We start from the raw sequence: 17,544 nt of genomic DNA on the forward strand, positions 1-17,544 counted from the left end.
CTTTGTAGAAGAATTACTTATATTTAGGTACTTTTGTTAGTTGTTACCGTCCTCTGCCTGTGATATCGCATGTCTTCACAAAAGTCTGGTATGCCGCCATGAAGTATACGAAGAAAGAACCACTGGAGCTACTGGTCAAAGTAATCTTACGATGACTAATTTTCGTTATAGGTATTTTTAGATCAGTTGTAGGCGTGCGCTAAAAAGAACATGCATGGTACATGGTATATCAATCATTTACACCAATTATCGTTGCATGGCAACTAAAGTTTAATTTACTGGTTGCAATTTTTATATTTTTTCCCGTCACTAATAAAAGTACTGGTACTTGCTTTTAGTGTTGTGTCGTCTGCTACTAAGGAAACCTGGTTATGCATTGATTTTATTTAATTAAGGGCCTTCCGTGATGTTTTTGATCATTTTACCAGGAAAACTAAGAAAAGTGTCATTATTTACCTTTTAAGTAGAAGTACTTGGAATACAAGTACTTGGTATTGCAAGACAGTATGTCGCCATCTTTGTTTTCACTTGGTTGTGTAGTGGGGAGATGGGATGTGTATTTTGTGAATCTGGAGCAACTTCATTAATTGTTGCAATTGCTGAACGTGTTCTTAGCTTGACATAGTTGAAGGATGATTGGGCTTGTGACTTTGACACTACCATTCATAGGTGTGTCAGGGAGGTAATTGTAGTTCAGTTGGGGAAACTACGAGGAGCCAAGCAAAAATTGGATTAGCCAATCAGCGGCTGGAGTGGGCGGGGCGATGACCATATATGGTCATAAAATCAGACAACTTCATCTTTTCAATGAATTTTAGCATTCAAATGAAAAAATAAGGCATAAGAATGTTTTTTAACCACACAAGGCCTACACTCACCCGGTGCATAATTAACTGGCGGCTCTAAATCGCAGAGTTACAACGCAAGGTCAAACCGTGATTGGCAAATATGGCGGATTGAAACAGACGCGCCAAAAAATGTAAGCAGTACCAAGGCCCTAAATACAGCAGTACCGTGGTTTAAAAATGTCACTATTTTTATTATTTTGTTTATGGTTTTTCTAATTGTAGTTAATTTATTATTTTAGAATTTAATATTTTTGTTTATTGTAATTAAATTAAATCTTTTAACAATTTTCTTTCATAAAACCAATCCATTTATTGAATTGGCCAGCTGATTGTGATGCCCAGAACCTGCAGAAAAGCCGTTTTCCTATCGCCATTTTCGAGTCAATTCGCCGAATTTAATCAAATCACACTAATTCCTAGTGAAAAAGGGAAGCCTTTTCTCTCCAATAAGTGGACGCGATACTGAAAGTACCAGCTTGTTATACCGTTTTTCATCCTTAGTAGCGGGGGCTGCATTTATGCCCATATATGGTCATCAAAAGTCCATTTATTGACCAATCCATTTTTTGACATTCGCCTCGTAGTTTCCCCAACTGAGTTGGATATCGAAGGCCGTCGTTTTCCAGCTGATCTCACTCTAGCTTGGAGTGGCTACTGGTAAGGATTCTTGTCTGGTTCTAGTGCCTTTTTATTGATTCGTTAAAATGCAAGCTAACTTCTATGGTGACATGGTGGTTGCATTTGTGTGCGAACTCAAACTGTTGAACTTTTAGCCAGCTGTGTTCCCTGGTGGATCCAGGGGAATTCATTTAAAGCATATACTTTTTCCACACTATCCAAAATATGGGAAAATAAGGTATTTTACTGTATTTTTTTTTTTAGAGAGTAGGAAAAAACTTTTACTATGGCAAGTTAAGTGCCTACCTAGTTAAGAGTACAACCACGGGTGGAAAATAACCTTACCTACTTACCTATAACCTACCAACCTACAACCTACAAACCTACAACCTAACAACCTTAAACCTACAAACCTACCTACCGTCAACCTAAAACCTACAAACCTACAACCTAACCTAAGCTAAAACCTATTTTTTTTTTGCTGTTACATATTCGTATCAACAGCATCACAATTGTAGCTAGGACCTAAACTTGACATATCAGTAGGCGGAACTATGGTCAAGCGTACCCATTTTCGGGAACGCATTTTCGTTCCCATGTTTGGGAACGATAAACCCAAATATGGGAACGCCATGTAGGAATTATTTAAAACAAGAAAAAGAACCGTTAAATGACGTCCAAAAAATATAAAACGATCGTGAAGCGCCTGATATTTGTCTCAATATTGTTGGGAAAGAGTTTGATATTGTAAGGCCCATCGTAGTTTCAAATCGTTCCCCTATTTCTAAAGCAGTCCATCATCCGGGCCGCGAACCCAAATTTGGGAACGCTCTCGTACACTGGCGCTGCAAGCGTTCCTTATTATGGGAACGGCGTACCCAAAATTGGGAACGATTTCACCGACGCCTTTCAGGGGCTCTTTTCATTAACAAGCATCATGTCCAACGCCGCAAATTATTGTTAAGCAACAATCATCAGATGACCTTTCCGGCAAGACCGTCGCATGTTTCGCCCGGTCTTCTGCGCTTTTATTCCCGTCGATCTCGCAGCGGGCACGCCCCCCTCTGCAGGATTACGTAATTCACAACGCTCAGCGATGTTCAACAAGGTCTTCCATACCTATATCCACCGTCCGCGCCGAGGGTGGAGACATGTCAAGCACCTGTCTGTTTATCACCGATAGTTGACGAGCACAAGGAATTATCCAAAAATGGGAACGCTGAATATGTTACACCCTCAAAACACCTAGTCCCATGGAAAATCTAGTTTTTTCCTTTCTTAATGAGTGTAAGTGGCAAAAGGCCTGGTAGGATGGGCACGAGGAATGATCGAAATCAGCATAAAAATTATAAATAAGCCACACAGAGCGACCTATATAAGAGAAATTCCCCCAAAACGATCATGCTTAGAAACACGGAAGACAAAAACCACGCTCATGACGCTCCTTATAAAACAATGCTAAACAGCTAGCATCCAAATAAAATATGTCTTTCCGGGCTGATAAAATACAGCTGAATAATTTTAAACCACTGAAACTGAGTTTACAACAGTAGTTCGGTAAAACCACTGACGTTCCACGCGGTCGTGCGCCCCGAGACCAAAAGTCAATAATATTACCTCGGGACTGTCCGCGTGTTCGCTTGCATATGTCAGCATCTGGTGTCGCTAGTATGAAACTTCATAACCAGGCGAAAATTATTATACTTGACCTCAAAATGTAAAAACGCTTCATTTTCCTTTAAATTGCATGTTAAATGTAGTATAACCCATGTTTTCACCATTCCGTCATTTCAAAAAAATCATTAAAAATATCATTCGACGGTCAATTTCCTTGTTCAACGGTCAGATTAAAGATAATTTTATAGAGATTCAGTAGATACTTAAATTAGCGTGCACTTTTTTGAGACGTGATGCACTAATGAGTTTTAGTGGGCGAACGGCCGAAAAATTACCTTCCGTTCCCGTAAATGGGAACGCCCGTTCCCATATTTGGGAACTCCGTTCCCAAAAATGGGAACGTTGCTATATTTGGGTACTCATGACCATAGTTCCACCTACTGATATACTGAAAATTGGGGGTTTGGGGGTGATTTAGCACCTTCCTGAAATTCAAAGGTCACCAACATATAATAGTGCTTCAGACTCCAGTGGCTGCTTAAATTACATCTGAGACACAAACTGCTTTGCATAAGTTGTGAGAAGAGTGATGCTGTTGGAAAGCATTCTTATCTGTGTTTTTCTACATAGGAATTGGACGCTTCCTTTCACCGGGTGTTGAAAACATCCCCTGGGATTATGGCAATTCTCTGCCCCTGAGTACAGCAGTGCATAAGGAATCCAATCATTAATTTTGCTGGCTAATTTTGGCCTTGGAAGTGTGATTTTTTCCTGGGGGGGGGGGGGGGCGGGGGTCTACTATTTTTATCTTGCTAGACCAGGTCTAGCAAGATAAAAATTGAGATCTAACAGTGGCTAACTTTTGTAGATCTAACAGTGGCTACATCAAACTAAATTTGCCTGTATTTGTATATGACGCTGTCCTTAACATGTTAACCTTTGAATTTTAAATGTCACAAACAATCTATTTTGGTTGCTATATTGTTGCATGGGTATATCCTGGACCTGATCCTACTTGGTGGAAGACATTTATTATTTGTGTGCATGCATTTAAAAGCAATTGTTAATAGATAAAGATTTTCCTGATCAGATGTGTGACATTGAATGTGTTATTAATGTGTGTTAATTTCATTTTTGTACGAGCATACACATTCTGAAAAAGAATAAATTTTGTAAGTCTGGCAAGTTCCCTAAATATCAGAGGCATGCCTTTGGAATAAGTTTGAATATGATATATGGTTGGTGAGAACAGCTGGAGTTACTTTAATGCTGTAATAAGAAGTAGGAAATGGTTAATAATGGATGTGGAAATAAAAGAGGTTACCAGTGCCTTTCAGCATGTTTGTATTCATAAGTTCACAAGCTGTAGTACAATTGATAATCGGTGTTCTAAATTTGGATTTGGGTTTGGTGTGCTGATGAAGAAGAAAAATCCCAGGATGAGAAAAAGGAAGTTATTACCTTCAGTATTTTAGCAAAAGGGTGCAACACCATTTTTATGTCAATAGGTAGAGCAAGATTACCCAGTACGTCCTCCCAGAATCTTGGCAGGATCTGAAAGAAAAGGATGTGGATGCATAGACTGCCAAATGATGTGTAACCTGGCTGTTTTAATGCAAGAAAAAAATCTTTAAAGATGAAATAGTGCCACCTTTTTCTGTCTTTTGGATGAAAATATGTTTTCATTGACCATTAGGTATGCCATTCCACCCAAAGTTCTGAAAATGGAACACTGCTGATAACAGATGTCAGGATTAATCATTTTTGGTCCTAGGACCTAGAGCATAGATTCTGGCTGAAAAACAGCAACTGGTGGCATTTCAAAGGAGCTGACAGCAATAGGTATCTTTTTTTGGAAGTGCCAAGCTATCACATGTTAATCACAGTTCAAAAGACCAGAAAGAATAAAGGCACTAAATTAATACTTGTTAATAATAAGGAAGTGTTTTGAACTGTTTGAGAGCAGAGCAGGACATAAATTTCAACCCCAGTGCTGGCTCTGGGAAGGCCCACCTATTCAAAAAAAGATGAAATTAGGATTTCTGTCCTTCAGAACAATGCTCTTGCTAGTTGATTTTCAATTGTGTAAAAAAAGGATATTGACAGTAGTATAATTATTTGAAGATATTTTTCACTAGGCACAAGATTGCCTTTTCCCAAACAATAGCTATAAATTAAGAAGCCTAAAGTGTTCACACTTCATTAAGATCTGAATATGGGCAGGCTATCTTAATGCCAATTATTATCAGGCAAAATACAAGATAATCTACATAATAAAAGATGTAGATGTATTTTAACACCATTGTACAGTGTGTTGTTTTATGTATGTATTTGTATACTAATGTGCAGTGTTCAGTGCATTCATTTCCTCCTTAACCCGCGTCCCGTAGCGCTATCGGCGGACCCTGCCATCGATGGGGGAGGGGGCGGCCCCCTCCTAAGATCTCGTTAAGTTACGGGCCGATTTTCAAAATTTGAACGGCGTTTGATACCCTACCTGGGATCGACCTTGTGGCCTGATTTTTTGACTTTGTTCTAAACGATGACGTCACAGGTCAGATCAATGGTCGCATTTTTCATCATTTACAGGCATTCTATAAAATGTGCTGTAAAATCGAGTAAAGGACATGTTGAAAATCATCAATGGAGACTTGTTTGTCAAACACCTATTTTGCTATTTGAGGTTCGGGCCAGGTCACACTTGATGGTCACAATATGAACCAGTGTCATGTGTGATGTGATACATGTTTTACAGCCCATTTTGCATGAAAATGCGATTGTATGGGTTAGGCGACCTTTGGGGCCAGTTTGGTTACGTTCTGGTCAAGGTCATGTCAAGTTCACTGTTATGGTCAAATAAGGACAAAGTTCAAAGTTGATATTTTTGCATAAAATGGGTACCTATCGATTCGATGCAGCTCGTCACGGGGAGTCTAATTGTAGTCTACGTTTTGTGCTATATGGTCTAAAATTGCAAAAAAAAATATTTTTTTATAAATTTGGTGTCATCAATTTTGAACGTTTTTTCGCCATAACTTGGCCAAAAAGCGGTATCGATTTCAAATTTAGTATGTCGATGGAAAACGATAGGGACTATAACATATAGGTATTCCTGATTTTCGAAGTTTCTTTTGGCAGGGGGATTTTTTATATAATATCCGAAAATAGCCTTTTTGATTTTTTTGGGTAAAAATGGGGAAAATATCCAAAATAACAGTGTTATAGCCCTGCTAATTCTAAACCTTCTACGTCTTGAATGTCTTTAATACTTTTCTGTATCTTAAAAGCTGTAGGCCTGACAGCTCTTCCGTTCCAGCAAACCTTTTTTTTTTGGTCGAAAATGGCAGAACATAACGTCATTCTAACATCATTTGTGGCCAACTTATCATGCCTTTGGAACAGTTTTTGGTCACAATGTGTAAAATTGATGCGTGGAGGGGTCCTGAGAGTTTGGTGACGATATCTGCAGTAGTTTGGAAGGTATCTACCGAAAAAGGCAAGGGGCGCCCCCCTCTACGGGGCGCATCTTTTTGCCACCCACATGCCGGGATTTGGAAAGTGGAATATGGACTTTTGCTGACATGTCTTGAACATGTAATGAACTTTTGCATGTGGCTGGCTCAGCTATCGACTTTCACCCTATTCTGTAAAGGCTGAAATATTGATGCCTTTCCTCCTGACCAGTGTCCCAAAATTTGCCCGTTTGTGTGGGAAGTGACATCCAAATCAAAATAATTTCCCACTCTCACGTCCAATTTTTCAGAGCAATTTTTCACTCCCTGTTTTACTAATTAAGAGCATCTGCGTGTACATTTTACCTCCATTCATATTTGATTCAATTATCTTATAAGGCAGCTCCCGCATCCTCCAACATTCAAAAATAAATTGTTGATCCCTGTTTTCAACTCTGTTTAGTGCCTTTCTGACCGGCAATTTTCCACGCTCAGCACTCTTTTTAGTAATGAATATTCCCCTCTGACACCCAAGCCAAAATATAATTTTGGGACACTGCTCCTGACAGCCTGACTGCACTGTGCTGTAATATTGTGCCACCGCATCTTACAACTCACTTCTCCCCAGTGCAGCGGTTGGAGCCATGTTTGTGATGCAGACCAGCTGTTTGGGTCCACCTCGGTGACCAGTTCTCTGTTTTTGACAGGAAGTTGTCCAGCATGAGCGGCCTGAAGCGGCAGCTCACTGTAGCGCGCCAATACCTGGGGCACACCCTCAGTCGCACCCTATCCAGAGGCAGTGTAGCGGACGCCGACGCGACGGTGGACCTCAGCCCGGAGCCGACCGACGCCGAGCGGCCGCTGGCCACTGACTCCACGCACCACTGCGATCGGACCGCGGCGCTGCCGCCTCTCGAGCGTCCAGATATGTCCCGTGAGGTGAGCGTGCAGACGGTGGGCAGCTCTCCGCCGCCGCGCCGCCGACCTGTGGAGGGTATCTACGGCACGGTGGGCCGCACACTGGCCACGGCAGAGGCGCTGGGCCGCCAGCACTGCCACTGCCCCGCCGCCGCCGCCGCCTCGGCCCCTGTCGCCGTGGAGGCGGACATGCCGGCTGCCGGGGAGCTGTGTCTCCACTGTCGAGCCGCTGCCGCTGACAGAGCGGCCGATTCCAGCGCGTCCGGTGGGAGCTCGGGCGGCGCTGCGGCCGGCGCTGCCACCGGCTCCTCCGCCACCGCCTCCTCCGCGGTCCCCGCCGCTGCCACGGCCAAAGCTGTCGCCACCAAGAGGGAGGGTCGCATCCGGCGGACACTGCGCGCCCTGCGACTGGCCCGATCGCGAGGCTCGCGAACACGCGGCGGTCGGGAACCGGCGGCGTCGGCGACACTGCGCGGCTCGAGCCCGGCACTGTCGACGGGCTCCGATCCGCCGCGGCAGCCCATCATCGACCTGACGCGCTTCAACCCCGACCAGTACCCCACCGACGACTTCGACGAGCGCGCCCGACAGGAGCGTGCTCGGGAGATCGCCGAGGGTATCGAGGTGGGGCCGGGCCGGCCGGCGTCGGCCGTGGTGGCGGTTAGCAGCGCTGCCGAGCAGCAGCAGGCTCCGGCGCCGCAGCCGCCGCCGCCGGCGGCGGTGGCGCTGCCGCACGCCGAGTCGCAGCTGCTGGTCTCGCACTTTGCCCAGCTGGCGACGGACGGCTCGCTGGTGCAGCGCACTGTGCACACAACAGTCGACTACATCCACTGTCTGGTACCGGACCTGCTGCGCATCGTCAACAGTCCGTTCTACTGGGGCGAGATGGACCGGTACGAGGCTGAGCGACTCCTCGACAACAAGCCAGAGGGTACGTTTCTGCTGCGCGACTCAGCACAGGAGGAGTACCTGTTCTCGGTCAGCTTCCGTCGCTACAGCCGCTCGCTGCACGCGCGCATTGAACAGTGGAACAAAAACTTCAGTTTCGACTCGCACGACCCTGGCGTCTACGCGTCGTCAACGGTCACGGGCCTGATCGAGCACTACAAGGACCCCAGCTGCTGCATGTTCTTCGAGCCGATGCTGACGCGGCCGCTCAATCGGACGTTCGTGTTTCCGCTGACGCACCTGTGCCGCGCCGCCATTGTCTCGTGCATCAACTACGACGGCATCAACCAGCTGCGGCTGCCGCGGCCGCTCCGGCAGTTCCTCATGGAGTACCACTACAAACAGCGGGTGCGCGTGCACCGCTACGAACTACCCGACTAACGTGTACCACCGGCGCTGATAAACTGATCACAGCTGGGCCAGAGGCCGGCCAGAGTGTCGATACACTGACTTTTGCCGGCGTGCCCGTACTGAAACGTCCTTCACGCGGCTTCTGCCGCGAGTGTGCAGACGCGCGGTGCGGTGACTAACCGTGGCGCCTCCCGTGATGGCTTCCCTAACGCAAATGCGTAAAGACTGGTCCAGGTGCAATCCTGGTGCGGCGTGGCCGCGAATATAGAGCCCTATATTTGATGTAACCTGTTTTCGTGTACGGATGTTAGCTGTTTGCGCTGTGTTTTGCAATTTGCTGGCTCGGTTATGCGTCGCAGGCGGTGCGTTAATCACGAATACCTATCACATATTGTGCTGGTGATATGCGAATGTTGTGGCAGAATGGCCTGCAAATGTTTTGGACGAATAACTTGCAGTTGGCCTTCCGGAACATGATTAATTCCGTGTATATGAATGAGTTGGGAGTGTGTAAAATGTTTTGAAGTATGTGATTTCAAGCTTTACTCAAGCCTTCCGTAATTTCAATCTGTACATTGGATTAATTCTGTGTTGTACAGCAGCGACGTGGATTGCGAGCAACACTTATGGCTTGTTTCGAAATGAGCAAACTGAACAAGAAATATACTGTTCACACCTTACATTCATGTCGCTGTTTCGGTGATCTTGATTTTAGCTGACTCATTCCCTCGGCCGCAATTTATGCAGATCAGACAGCTTCACCTTTTGATCTTCTGCAGTCTGGTTTTCTCTTATCTGCAATAATTTTGAATTTTGCTCCCAGCTCCGAACTTCGGAGGTAACAACAATCTCCCCAAGACCTGAGCCCTGATCGGCGGCCGGCTAGTACTCTTGCCCGCGCTCACATACGTGCACGTTACCCCGGCAACGGGCTATTGACCAATGAGAAGCGAGAAAAGTGTTACGTCACTGCGATTTTTCATATACCTGTGCCCCCCGGACGTGACGTAGTGTGCTCGCGCGCGTGCAGGGTCTCTGCGATCGAAAAAGAGCGCTAGCAGCGCGCCACTCGACGCCGCAATTGTCAAAAGCGGCGTGTTGGTATGCTTTATTATGAATGATGTGTGTAAAAGTGAGTTTTTATGTTGTTTATTTGGAGGAAATGGTTGGAATAAATTAAGTTATTTTTATTTCTGTTGGTTGGAGTTTTTATTGAAAAGATTTCGGTCTATACCATTGATATTTACTGAAAATACCTTCGCTTGAATAAATTGCAGATATTTGGCAACTGAAGTGTAAGGTAAGCCTAAATGATATGTAAAAAGGTAAGAGACACCCTGATTATCATTTGAGAAACGAAAATATATGAATTTTCTTTAAAAGGCTCGCTCAATATGCTACTCCGCGGTTTATGCCCCGAGGGTGTCCGAGGGTTCCCGTTAGTTTGTCGTTGGCGCTCGGCTCGCGCGCGAGCCGACGTCACCGCCTGTGACGTCGGCTCGCGAAATACGTCATACCCTGCACACAAAATAGCCGGCTGCCGAACAGCGCTCAGCTGAGCCCCCTCGTAGACCGACCAGTACGTGAAAAGAAGTAGGGTGAATCAAAGTCGAAATGTGTGACCTATTACGGACAGGGACAGGGACAGCTCTAGCTGAACGTTACTGTGGTTGGTTCCAGCTGAAGAGTAGCTTGGGATGGAGGAGGCGCCGGGCACTGACCGATGGTTACCTCTTTCATGCTGATTGCTGATGCCGATAGCACAAGATCTTTACTTATATCACCGGGTTTTAGGGGGCATAGTTGCATTGTTTAGAGATGCAGAAACCGTCCGTCGAGGTCAGGGCTGATCAAAGGCCAGGGCCATGGCCCATGTTATGTTGCCGTTCTTACATACATGGCCTTGGGCCGTTCACTACCGTCACCAAGCGTACTGCTCGCGATCTCGCGGTTTCATCACCTTACAATAGATGGCGCCAAAATACTGCGACATTTCCAGCGAGGCTCTTTTCTTTGAGACGAATGCGACGCTATATATTTTCACATATTTATGTTTTTTGATTAGGAGGAAACTTGTGATCCTATTTATTCTTCGGTTGCATTATTGATTTGATACATCAAGATACAGGATTGGGATATTGTCGTGGCGTTTGTTGTGAAAAGCCGAACTTGTAGTGAATCCTAGTCAGTCCATTTGTGATATTGGCAAACAGCTTGGGTGGCGAAAGGCTGCTCACTGGTGCATCAGCATTGGACGTAAAAATGTACCCCAGTGTTGAATGAAGCCTCTTTTTGATTTTTGGTAGATTAGTGTGCTGACTGAAAAGGTGTCTTTTACTGAAAAGTACTTGATTGTTCTCATCAAAGACTGAAAATGGTAAGTTTGAACTTTGATTGATTTCTTTGTCACGGGGCTAGCCATAGCCTGAGCCTGTAAGGCTGATTATGAACTGTTGCATCATTTTTTAATCTGTGAATAAGTAGGCATGTACTTTTATTTTAGTTGACCTCTACTCATGTCATGATATCTAAAACTTGGGTTGGAGTTGTTGACCACAGGTTAAATTCCTATTGCAGGGCAATGAAACGTCACTTCCGATGGAGATGTGCTCCAACTGTGAGTACCAACCACCACCTGGGAATTCTGAAATATGCATTGCAGAATATGGGGTGACCTATGCTGCTCCACCCAATCAGCTTCTTTGAGCTGCATGTCATTGTTTGCTAAATAGGGTTGTCTTTCCATTCTTGACTTATGGTTTCTGAAAATCTCAGGCATCTATGATCATCATTACTTTAGATAGCTTCCTGTGGCTTTAGTTTTAATACCCTGTTAGTGCCCAGAGATCTGCCACATATCATTGCTCATCACCTACATGATGAATAAAGTATTTTGTGTTGAACCAATGCTGATTGCTTTCATTGTTTCATGTTGGCTAGGGTTATGGATAATACTGAAGCTGGTACCTATTCTATGGCCAAAGTCTTGTCCTGAATTTCTCTTTACCACAATTTCCTCTCTCAATTAACTTGTCATACATTTACTTGTTTCTGAAATTATCTTTCTTCCTGCTTCATCCATCTAAATTCTCATTTATCCAAATCTTCAAATTTCTTTCTACTTATCCACAGATACCTATTTGTGCAAAATCGCCATCCACACATACCCTGATCTTGGATGATCATTTCTCTATTCACACAAATCTTCATCTTTGAATCTTCTCTTAATTATCATCTTCTCTTTTCCCACCCTTCAACCTTCATATCTACCTCCTAATACTTCCTTAGCTAATGTGAAATGTTGCAAAAAGGCAGTGGAGGTCCAATCCTATCTCAAGTCCCTACACATTTGGACAGTTTAGGGACAAAGATTAGTGAAGGTAAAGAAATGCATTTTGCTAATGAATGAGCTGATGGGTTTTGGGGGTACGGAACGCTACGTGATGAAGACTTGTGCGCCTATGAGGAATTGCAAAACGATTTAATCCGATGGCATATGAAGAAATACTATCCCAAAAGTTGGTGGCCAATGCAGCAATCGGTGACCTTTTTTTGAGTACGGGCCAGATGAAACATTTTTTTTTATACTCTAGATGAAACAGAGTGACCGCGATCGGCGAGGCGGACAAACAGTTTACAACGAACAGATACAAGCAACTATATAAGGCAAGACATGTAAAATTTGCAAAATATGACTACTGAATTATATTGATTGATTAGTTGCGAATTGCGATAGCTGAAAGATGTTGACAGTCGATCGGTGTCTTGTAGTGAATAAACCGCCTTCAAACACCTGTAAGTAGGCAAAAGCTGGTTATTAGTTGTAGCGTTTTGCCGATACCAGCCGCGGGTCGGACACTCCACTTCGCTCCACTTCGCGGGCCAAATCTGCCCCGCCGGCCTGGCATTACCGGTCGTGCCGGCTGCCGGTCACTGAGACAGAGGTCAATAAAACAAAACGAACTAAGGTTTGCGCGACCAAGAAATGTAAGACAAATATCGTCCCGGTAGCGAAAGGTCTGGTTCACGGTCAAAGTCAACGTAGGTCGTCTACTTATTTTGTTTGTTTTGTATGTGTTTGTATTTATGATCATGAGTGATCCACACATTGCGTGGCGATTATTGCTCAGAGTGTGAATCATGTAGGTATTATGCATGCTGAACGGAGGCCAATCACCCAATACATACGAGTATGTGTCGCTCAACCTTTCAAAATTACGCCGAAATGAATCTCTGGCGAAAATAGGTCAACTGAGATGAGTGACCTTAGATGTTCACGGAAGACGTTGACATCTCGGGCTCTGGCACGCAGGGTATCATTGTTACCGTAGACATTCATGGACAGTGGACACTGATCACAAATCTGATAGCATTTTGCTCAAAGAAATTATAAGGCTCAGTGTCTGGTGGCCTGAACGTTGTTGATCCAATAGGTAGGTATGACTTGTCACGCCATAAGCACGTCATAAACACAGTGAATGACGTGACGGGGAACTGAATTACCGTGTACGAAGGATGAATAATATGAACCTGTTTTCTTGTGAGAAAACGTCTAATAAAGATAAATGTGGATACATGTTCTGTGGTTGAAGGATCTCTGCGAGTGCGATCGGAAGGCCCATTTGTGCCGTTTTTCAGCTTTTGAGAGTATCCGTATTGATTGGTCACGCGCCACTTACAAAACAAAGGCGGCGACATCGCGACGGCGACATGCCAATATTTCAGGAATTCATATGGTTAATAGGCTTTGCTTATAAGGAAAGATCAAAGCTATGCGCAAATACTAAAATATCCGAAAGTTTAATTGTGTTTACTAAGACTAATTAAATATAAACGCTTGGAAACGCATTCGCTTCAATTTAATTGCGTAGCGCCTAAACCTATTTTATGATGTGGAGTGGCAAGGCATCAATTTGTAAGTGAGCGGCAAATGGGATCTCCAGATTTGCCATTGGCGTTATGGGAAAAGGAAAATAACCTAAGTGCAATACTACGTACCCTTTTATAATTTATAGCCCCAAGTACAATGTCAATGAGTTTCTTCATACTTCCTACGTCACTTTATTTTTGTCTTTTGCTGTCGCATGTTTTCCTCCCTCTCCCAATCTCACGCACTCGCTCTTTCTCTGTCTGTTTATGTATCTGTCAATGTCTCTGCCTCTGTCTATACTATTTGACTCGATTGTTTGATGACGGTTGGGCATTGTTTGTTTCAGTCGACCCGGATGAAATTCGGCGCCTTGGAAAGCGATTTCGGAAACTAGATCTCGACAACTCCGGATCGCTGAGCGTCGAGGAATTTATGTCTCTGCCGGAGCTTCAGCAGAATCCTCTAGTCCAGCGAGTGATTGAAATATTCGATGAAGATGGCAATGGAGAGGTAGACTTCAAAGGTGATTGCTCAACACTCCTGAAACTGGTATTGTTGTTAGAAAGCGCATACTGACTCAACATTGCTGCTTAACTTTCCTTGCTCAATCGATTTCATTTCTGGCATAGCAGCAGATTCGCGTTTGCTAAACTAACGTGGAAGTCGTTGATTGTATGGTAATGAACTGCTGGAGGAGTAATACCAAATTTATCGTTAAGTTCCATGTACGGATGCCGAATAAAACGCTTATCAGTAGTGCTGGCATATCGGTCTTGTCAGTGCACTTATGTGTAAATAACAATTATTGTTTTATGTTTTTCAGAGTTCATCCAGGGTGTGTCACAGTTCTCTGTCAAGGGAGACAAGCTCTCGAAGCTGAGGTTCGCTTTCCGTATCTATGACATGGACAAGGACGGACTAATATCAAACGGAGAACTGTTCCAGGTACGGTCTCCTTCGTGTATGTTGAATGATTTATGCTTTGATTCCTTGGCATTGGAAGTTTTTTTCAATCATGAGTGTCACCTTGTTATCAATTTGTAGCAAGATATTGAATTATTGTTATATCACAATGATGAGTGCTTAATGTATTGTTAAGACATTGTTTGTGTGTAGAATCTATTTTTGTGTGTAGTTGGGTAGCTGTTTTATTTGAGGATCGTTGTGGTTGTCTAATACGAGAGAAGGCATTCCTATTAGGTTTTCATCGCATTTCTTCTAATATTATCAGTTATTGTGTACACTGTACAGCATTATACTTGCAGCGAATTTTTGGACCAAACTATGCAGTCGTGCTTTTCTGCAATTTTTTTTTCGCCACGGATCGCGATAAAATTGTCGATGACTTCGTAACGTGAACGATAAGAATGTGTTCCTTTTTAAGGACAGATGTAATTGCGATGGTCAAACATTCAAGCCTTTGTAAAGCGCTGCCCTGGATCCTGATTGGAACGATGATGTCTTCTGTGCTGTCCTCAGGTGCTAAAGATGATGGTGGGCAGCAACCTGAAGGACACGCAGCTGCAGCAGATTGTCGACAAGACCATCCTCTTCGCCGACAAGGACGAGGATGGCAAGATCAACTTCGAAGAATTCTGCGCGGTACGTGTGAGCGGCTCAGCTTCTTTTTGCGATGATCAGTAGATGATCTTAACACTTCTGGGTCCTGGGGTGCCATTGCACCGGCTTCCGATCAAATTATTCGATTTGTTTTATGCATCTCTTCTAGGTGTCTAGCAAAAGCTTTTGACGTAAAAGTTACTGTTTGAAACTCCAAATATTTTGTTAGTGTATTGGCATTGATTCATTTTCCTAGCATCGATTACTAAATATGTCCTGTCCAAACAACCCCGTAACCTAATGAAACATTGATTCGGAGCTCATCTTCAGTTTTTTTTTTTCATATAGCATGGCTCTCCTGAAATTGAATGAATGAATCTATAGGCGCCGGCTGGGCGGGAGTTGAACTCGGAGGAGGAACTAACTTGAAAACCGAGCTTCCGTAAGGGCCTGACCACCAGAGAGTGTAGTGCGGTGTGCCCGTACTTCCCTGCCGAGGAGACCGTCTTTGTAGCCGGTCTAGTGTCCAAGTCACCTTGTATAAAATGACTCGCGTTGTGCGTTACTGTTTCGGCGAGATGTGTAACCCCGCCCGTCTGTGGCTATCCACAGGTGGTGGGCAACACAGACGTCCACAAGAAGATGGTGGTGGACGTGTAAGAGGGTCGCGGCGCCACGGCGGCGGGTGGATGGGAAGGGGACGGAGACTCGGCGCCGCCCTGTGATACGGAGCTCGGTTACAGCAGGAACGTCTCGCTGCCGCAGTTCTACAGTCGACAAGGGCGCCGCTGGAGTGCTACTGGCAAACACCTGATATAAGTGGCAGTGGAACGTCCGGCACCGATGGGCCCGGAGGCGGTCTCCATTGCTCTCTGTTTCTCTCCCTCTCTCCCTCTTTCAATCGGCCGGCTGGGTTTGCCGCCGCCGCCGCCGCTTTTCAGGGGAACCCACCGCTAAATTCGGCACATTGTTCAGCAGTCAGCACGCCACCTGGGACAACTGGCACGGACGCAGGACATCGCCGGGTCGGTCCGCGGGTACGCGGGTGACTTTTCTGCGTCAGAGTGCGTTTTTGTGTCGCTTCTCGCGGAATGTTGCCGATTCGTGCGGCCCGGCTGGTGGCACGGCCCTCTGCTATTTTGCTGGGTGCTCGGCCGTTGCGCCCCGTCGTGGCACGCCCTTCCCTCGGCCGTGCCACCGCCTGGCTGAGGTGCTAAATCGTACCGTTTCGTGCTTGAGCATGCCCGATTTCGTCGTCGGTGGACTTTGCCTGCAGAGAAAAGCGTGGTTTTGTGTTTGGTGCCCAACACTTGTCAACTGGTGCGGTTGGTTGCTGCCTATGCGATGAATTAATCATACATTTTGTTGGGAATAATATATCTATATAAACTTAGCCAGTCATAGTAGCTGCATACATATTAGATGTCCCTAATTGTGACTATTCTGAGTGTTGTGATTGCCGTTTGGTCACCAAGAACGCTATCTCCTATTCTCTCTTACTTTCTCACACCTTTTGTTTGTTCACCTGCCTGAATGTCTGTCTTTTGTTTTCGGTATCTCTCTCCCTCTCCATCTCTCTTCCTTCTTTATCTTCTCTTCCTCGTTCTCTCCTCTTTGTCTTCTTTTTTTCCCTCTTTTTTTGTGTATGCGCGTGGAAGTGTACAGTTTTTGACTTCGTTTACGCGTGACTCCTTCACCCGATGCGAATTTCGTGGTCTTGCCACAAATACATTCAATTAATAATCAAATAATGTCTGTGTGTACTGTGTAGGGGTACGTGTTTGACAGATGACGATGTTTACGTGCAGAGATCGCCGATGAACATTAATTTTTAACTCATGTTTGGTTAGCAGCGCGTTTGGCAGGTGAATGGGTGCTTTTCTAGGCAGGGGTGGTGCAATCGTGGCCTACGGCAAGTCCATATACCAGCAAGAAAAGATAGCCGTGGGAGGGGAACACACACATTACACATTTGGGCAAATCTGCATTGCTATGGCAGGGTCGGACGGGCCATCTAACTGGATACGGGTTCGTGGGTACTTGATTTACGGATCCGCCACGCTTGACATATAGTACAGAGACACGGCCGGCGATCAACCCAGCACAGTTCCCTAGGTGGCCGTCCACTGCTAAGGCGCACATATCGCGCATAACGTTCATTCAAGCCTAGTGCGCACTGAAAGGTTGAAGTATTTCAAGTCCAAGTCGTCAGGACAGTAAAGCTATCTAGAGTCGTCGGCGCTTGATTCGGCACCAAATAGCCGCCGGGCGCTGAACCGCAGTCAGCGAACTACAACTGTGTCAGTGCGCACATAAACAAGGCACTCTGCTTCGGATACAAAATGTCCAGAAGGATCTGCAC

The 17,544-nt window shown here is 45.0% G+C and overlaps 2 protein-coding genes across 5 annotated transcripts; both read left to right on the forward strand.

The window, feature by feature from the left end:
• Nucleotides 1-503: 503 nt before the first annotated feature.
• LOC122371844 (suppressor of cytokine signaling 5-like) lies at nt 504-9,432 on the forward strand. Of its 3 annotated transcripts, none has more exons than XM_043348576.1 (3): nt 504-531; nt 1,433-1,505; nt 7,247-9,432. In XM_043348576.1, the coding sequence occupies exon 3, from the start codon at nt 7,256-7,258 to the stop codon at nt 8,780-8,782; it is 1,527 nt and encodes a 508-aa protein (XP_043204511.1). In that variant the 5' UTR covers nt 504-531; nt 1,433-1,505; nt 7,247-7,255; the 3' UTR covers nt 8,783-9,432. The 3 variants fall into 3 exon arrangements, with proteins under 3 accessions (XP_043204511.1, XP_043204509.1, XP_043204510.1); XM_043348574.1 differs by having other exon boundaries at nt 509-531; nt 7,243-9,432; XM_043348575.1 differs by having other exon boundaries at nt 512-979; nt 7,243-9,432.
• A 1,244-nt stretch (nt 9,433-10,676) lies between these two features.
• Nucleotides 10,677-16,933, forward strand: LOC122371849 (calcineurin subunit B type 2). Of its 2 annotated transcripts, XM_043348585.1 has the most exons (6): nt 10,677-11,129; nt 11,330-11,369; nt 13,969-14,145; nt 14,446-14,567; nt 15,102-15,224; nt 15,795-16,933. In XM_043348585.1, the coding sequence occupies exons 1-6, from the start codon at nt 11,127-11,129 to the stop codon at nt 15,840-15,842; spliced, it is 513 nt and encodes a 170-aa protein (XP_043204520.1). In that variant the 5' UTR covers nt 10,677-11,126; the 3' UTR covers nt 15,843-16,933. The 2 variants fall into 2 exon arrangements, with proteins under 2 accessions (XP_043204520.1, XP_043204519.1); XM_043348584.1 differs by lacking the exons at nt 10,677-11,129; nt 11,330-11,369 and adding an exon at nt 13,426-13,667.
• Nucleotides 16,934-17,544: the final 611 nt, after the last annotated feature.

This window comes from Amphibalanus amphitrite, unplaced genomic scaffold, assembly GCF_019059575.1.
Source record: "Amphibalanus amphitrite isolate SeventyFive unplaced genomic scaffold, NRLGWU_Aamphi_draft 001284F_arrow, whole genome shotgun sequence".
Lineage (NCBI taxonomy): Eukaryota > Metazoa > Arthropoda > Thecostraca > Balanomorpha > Balanidae > Amphibalanus > Amphibalanus amphitrite.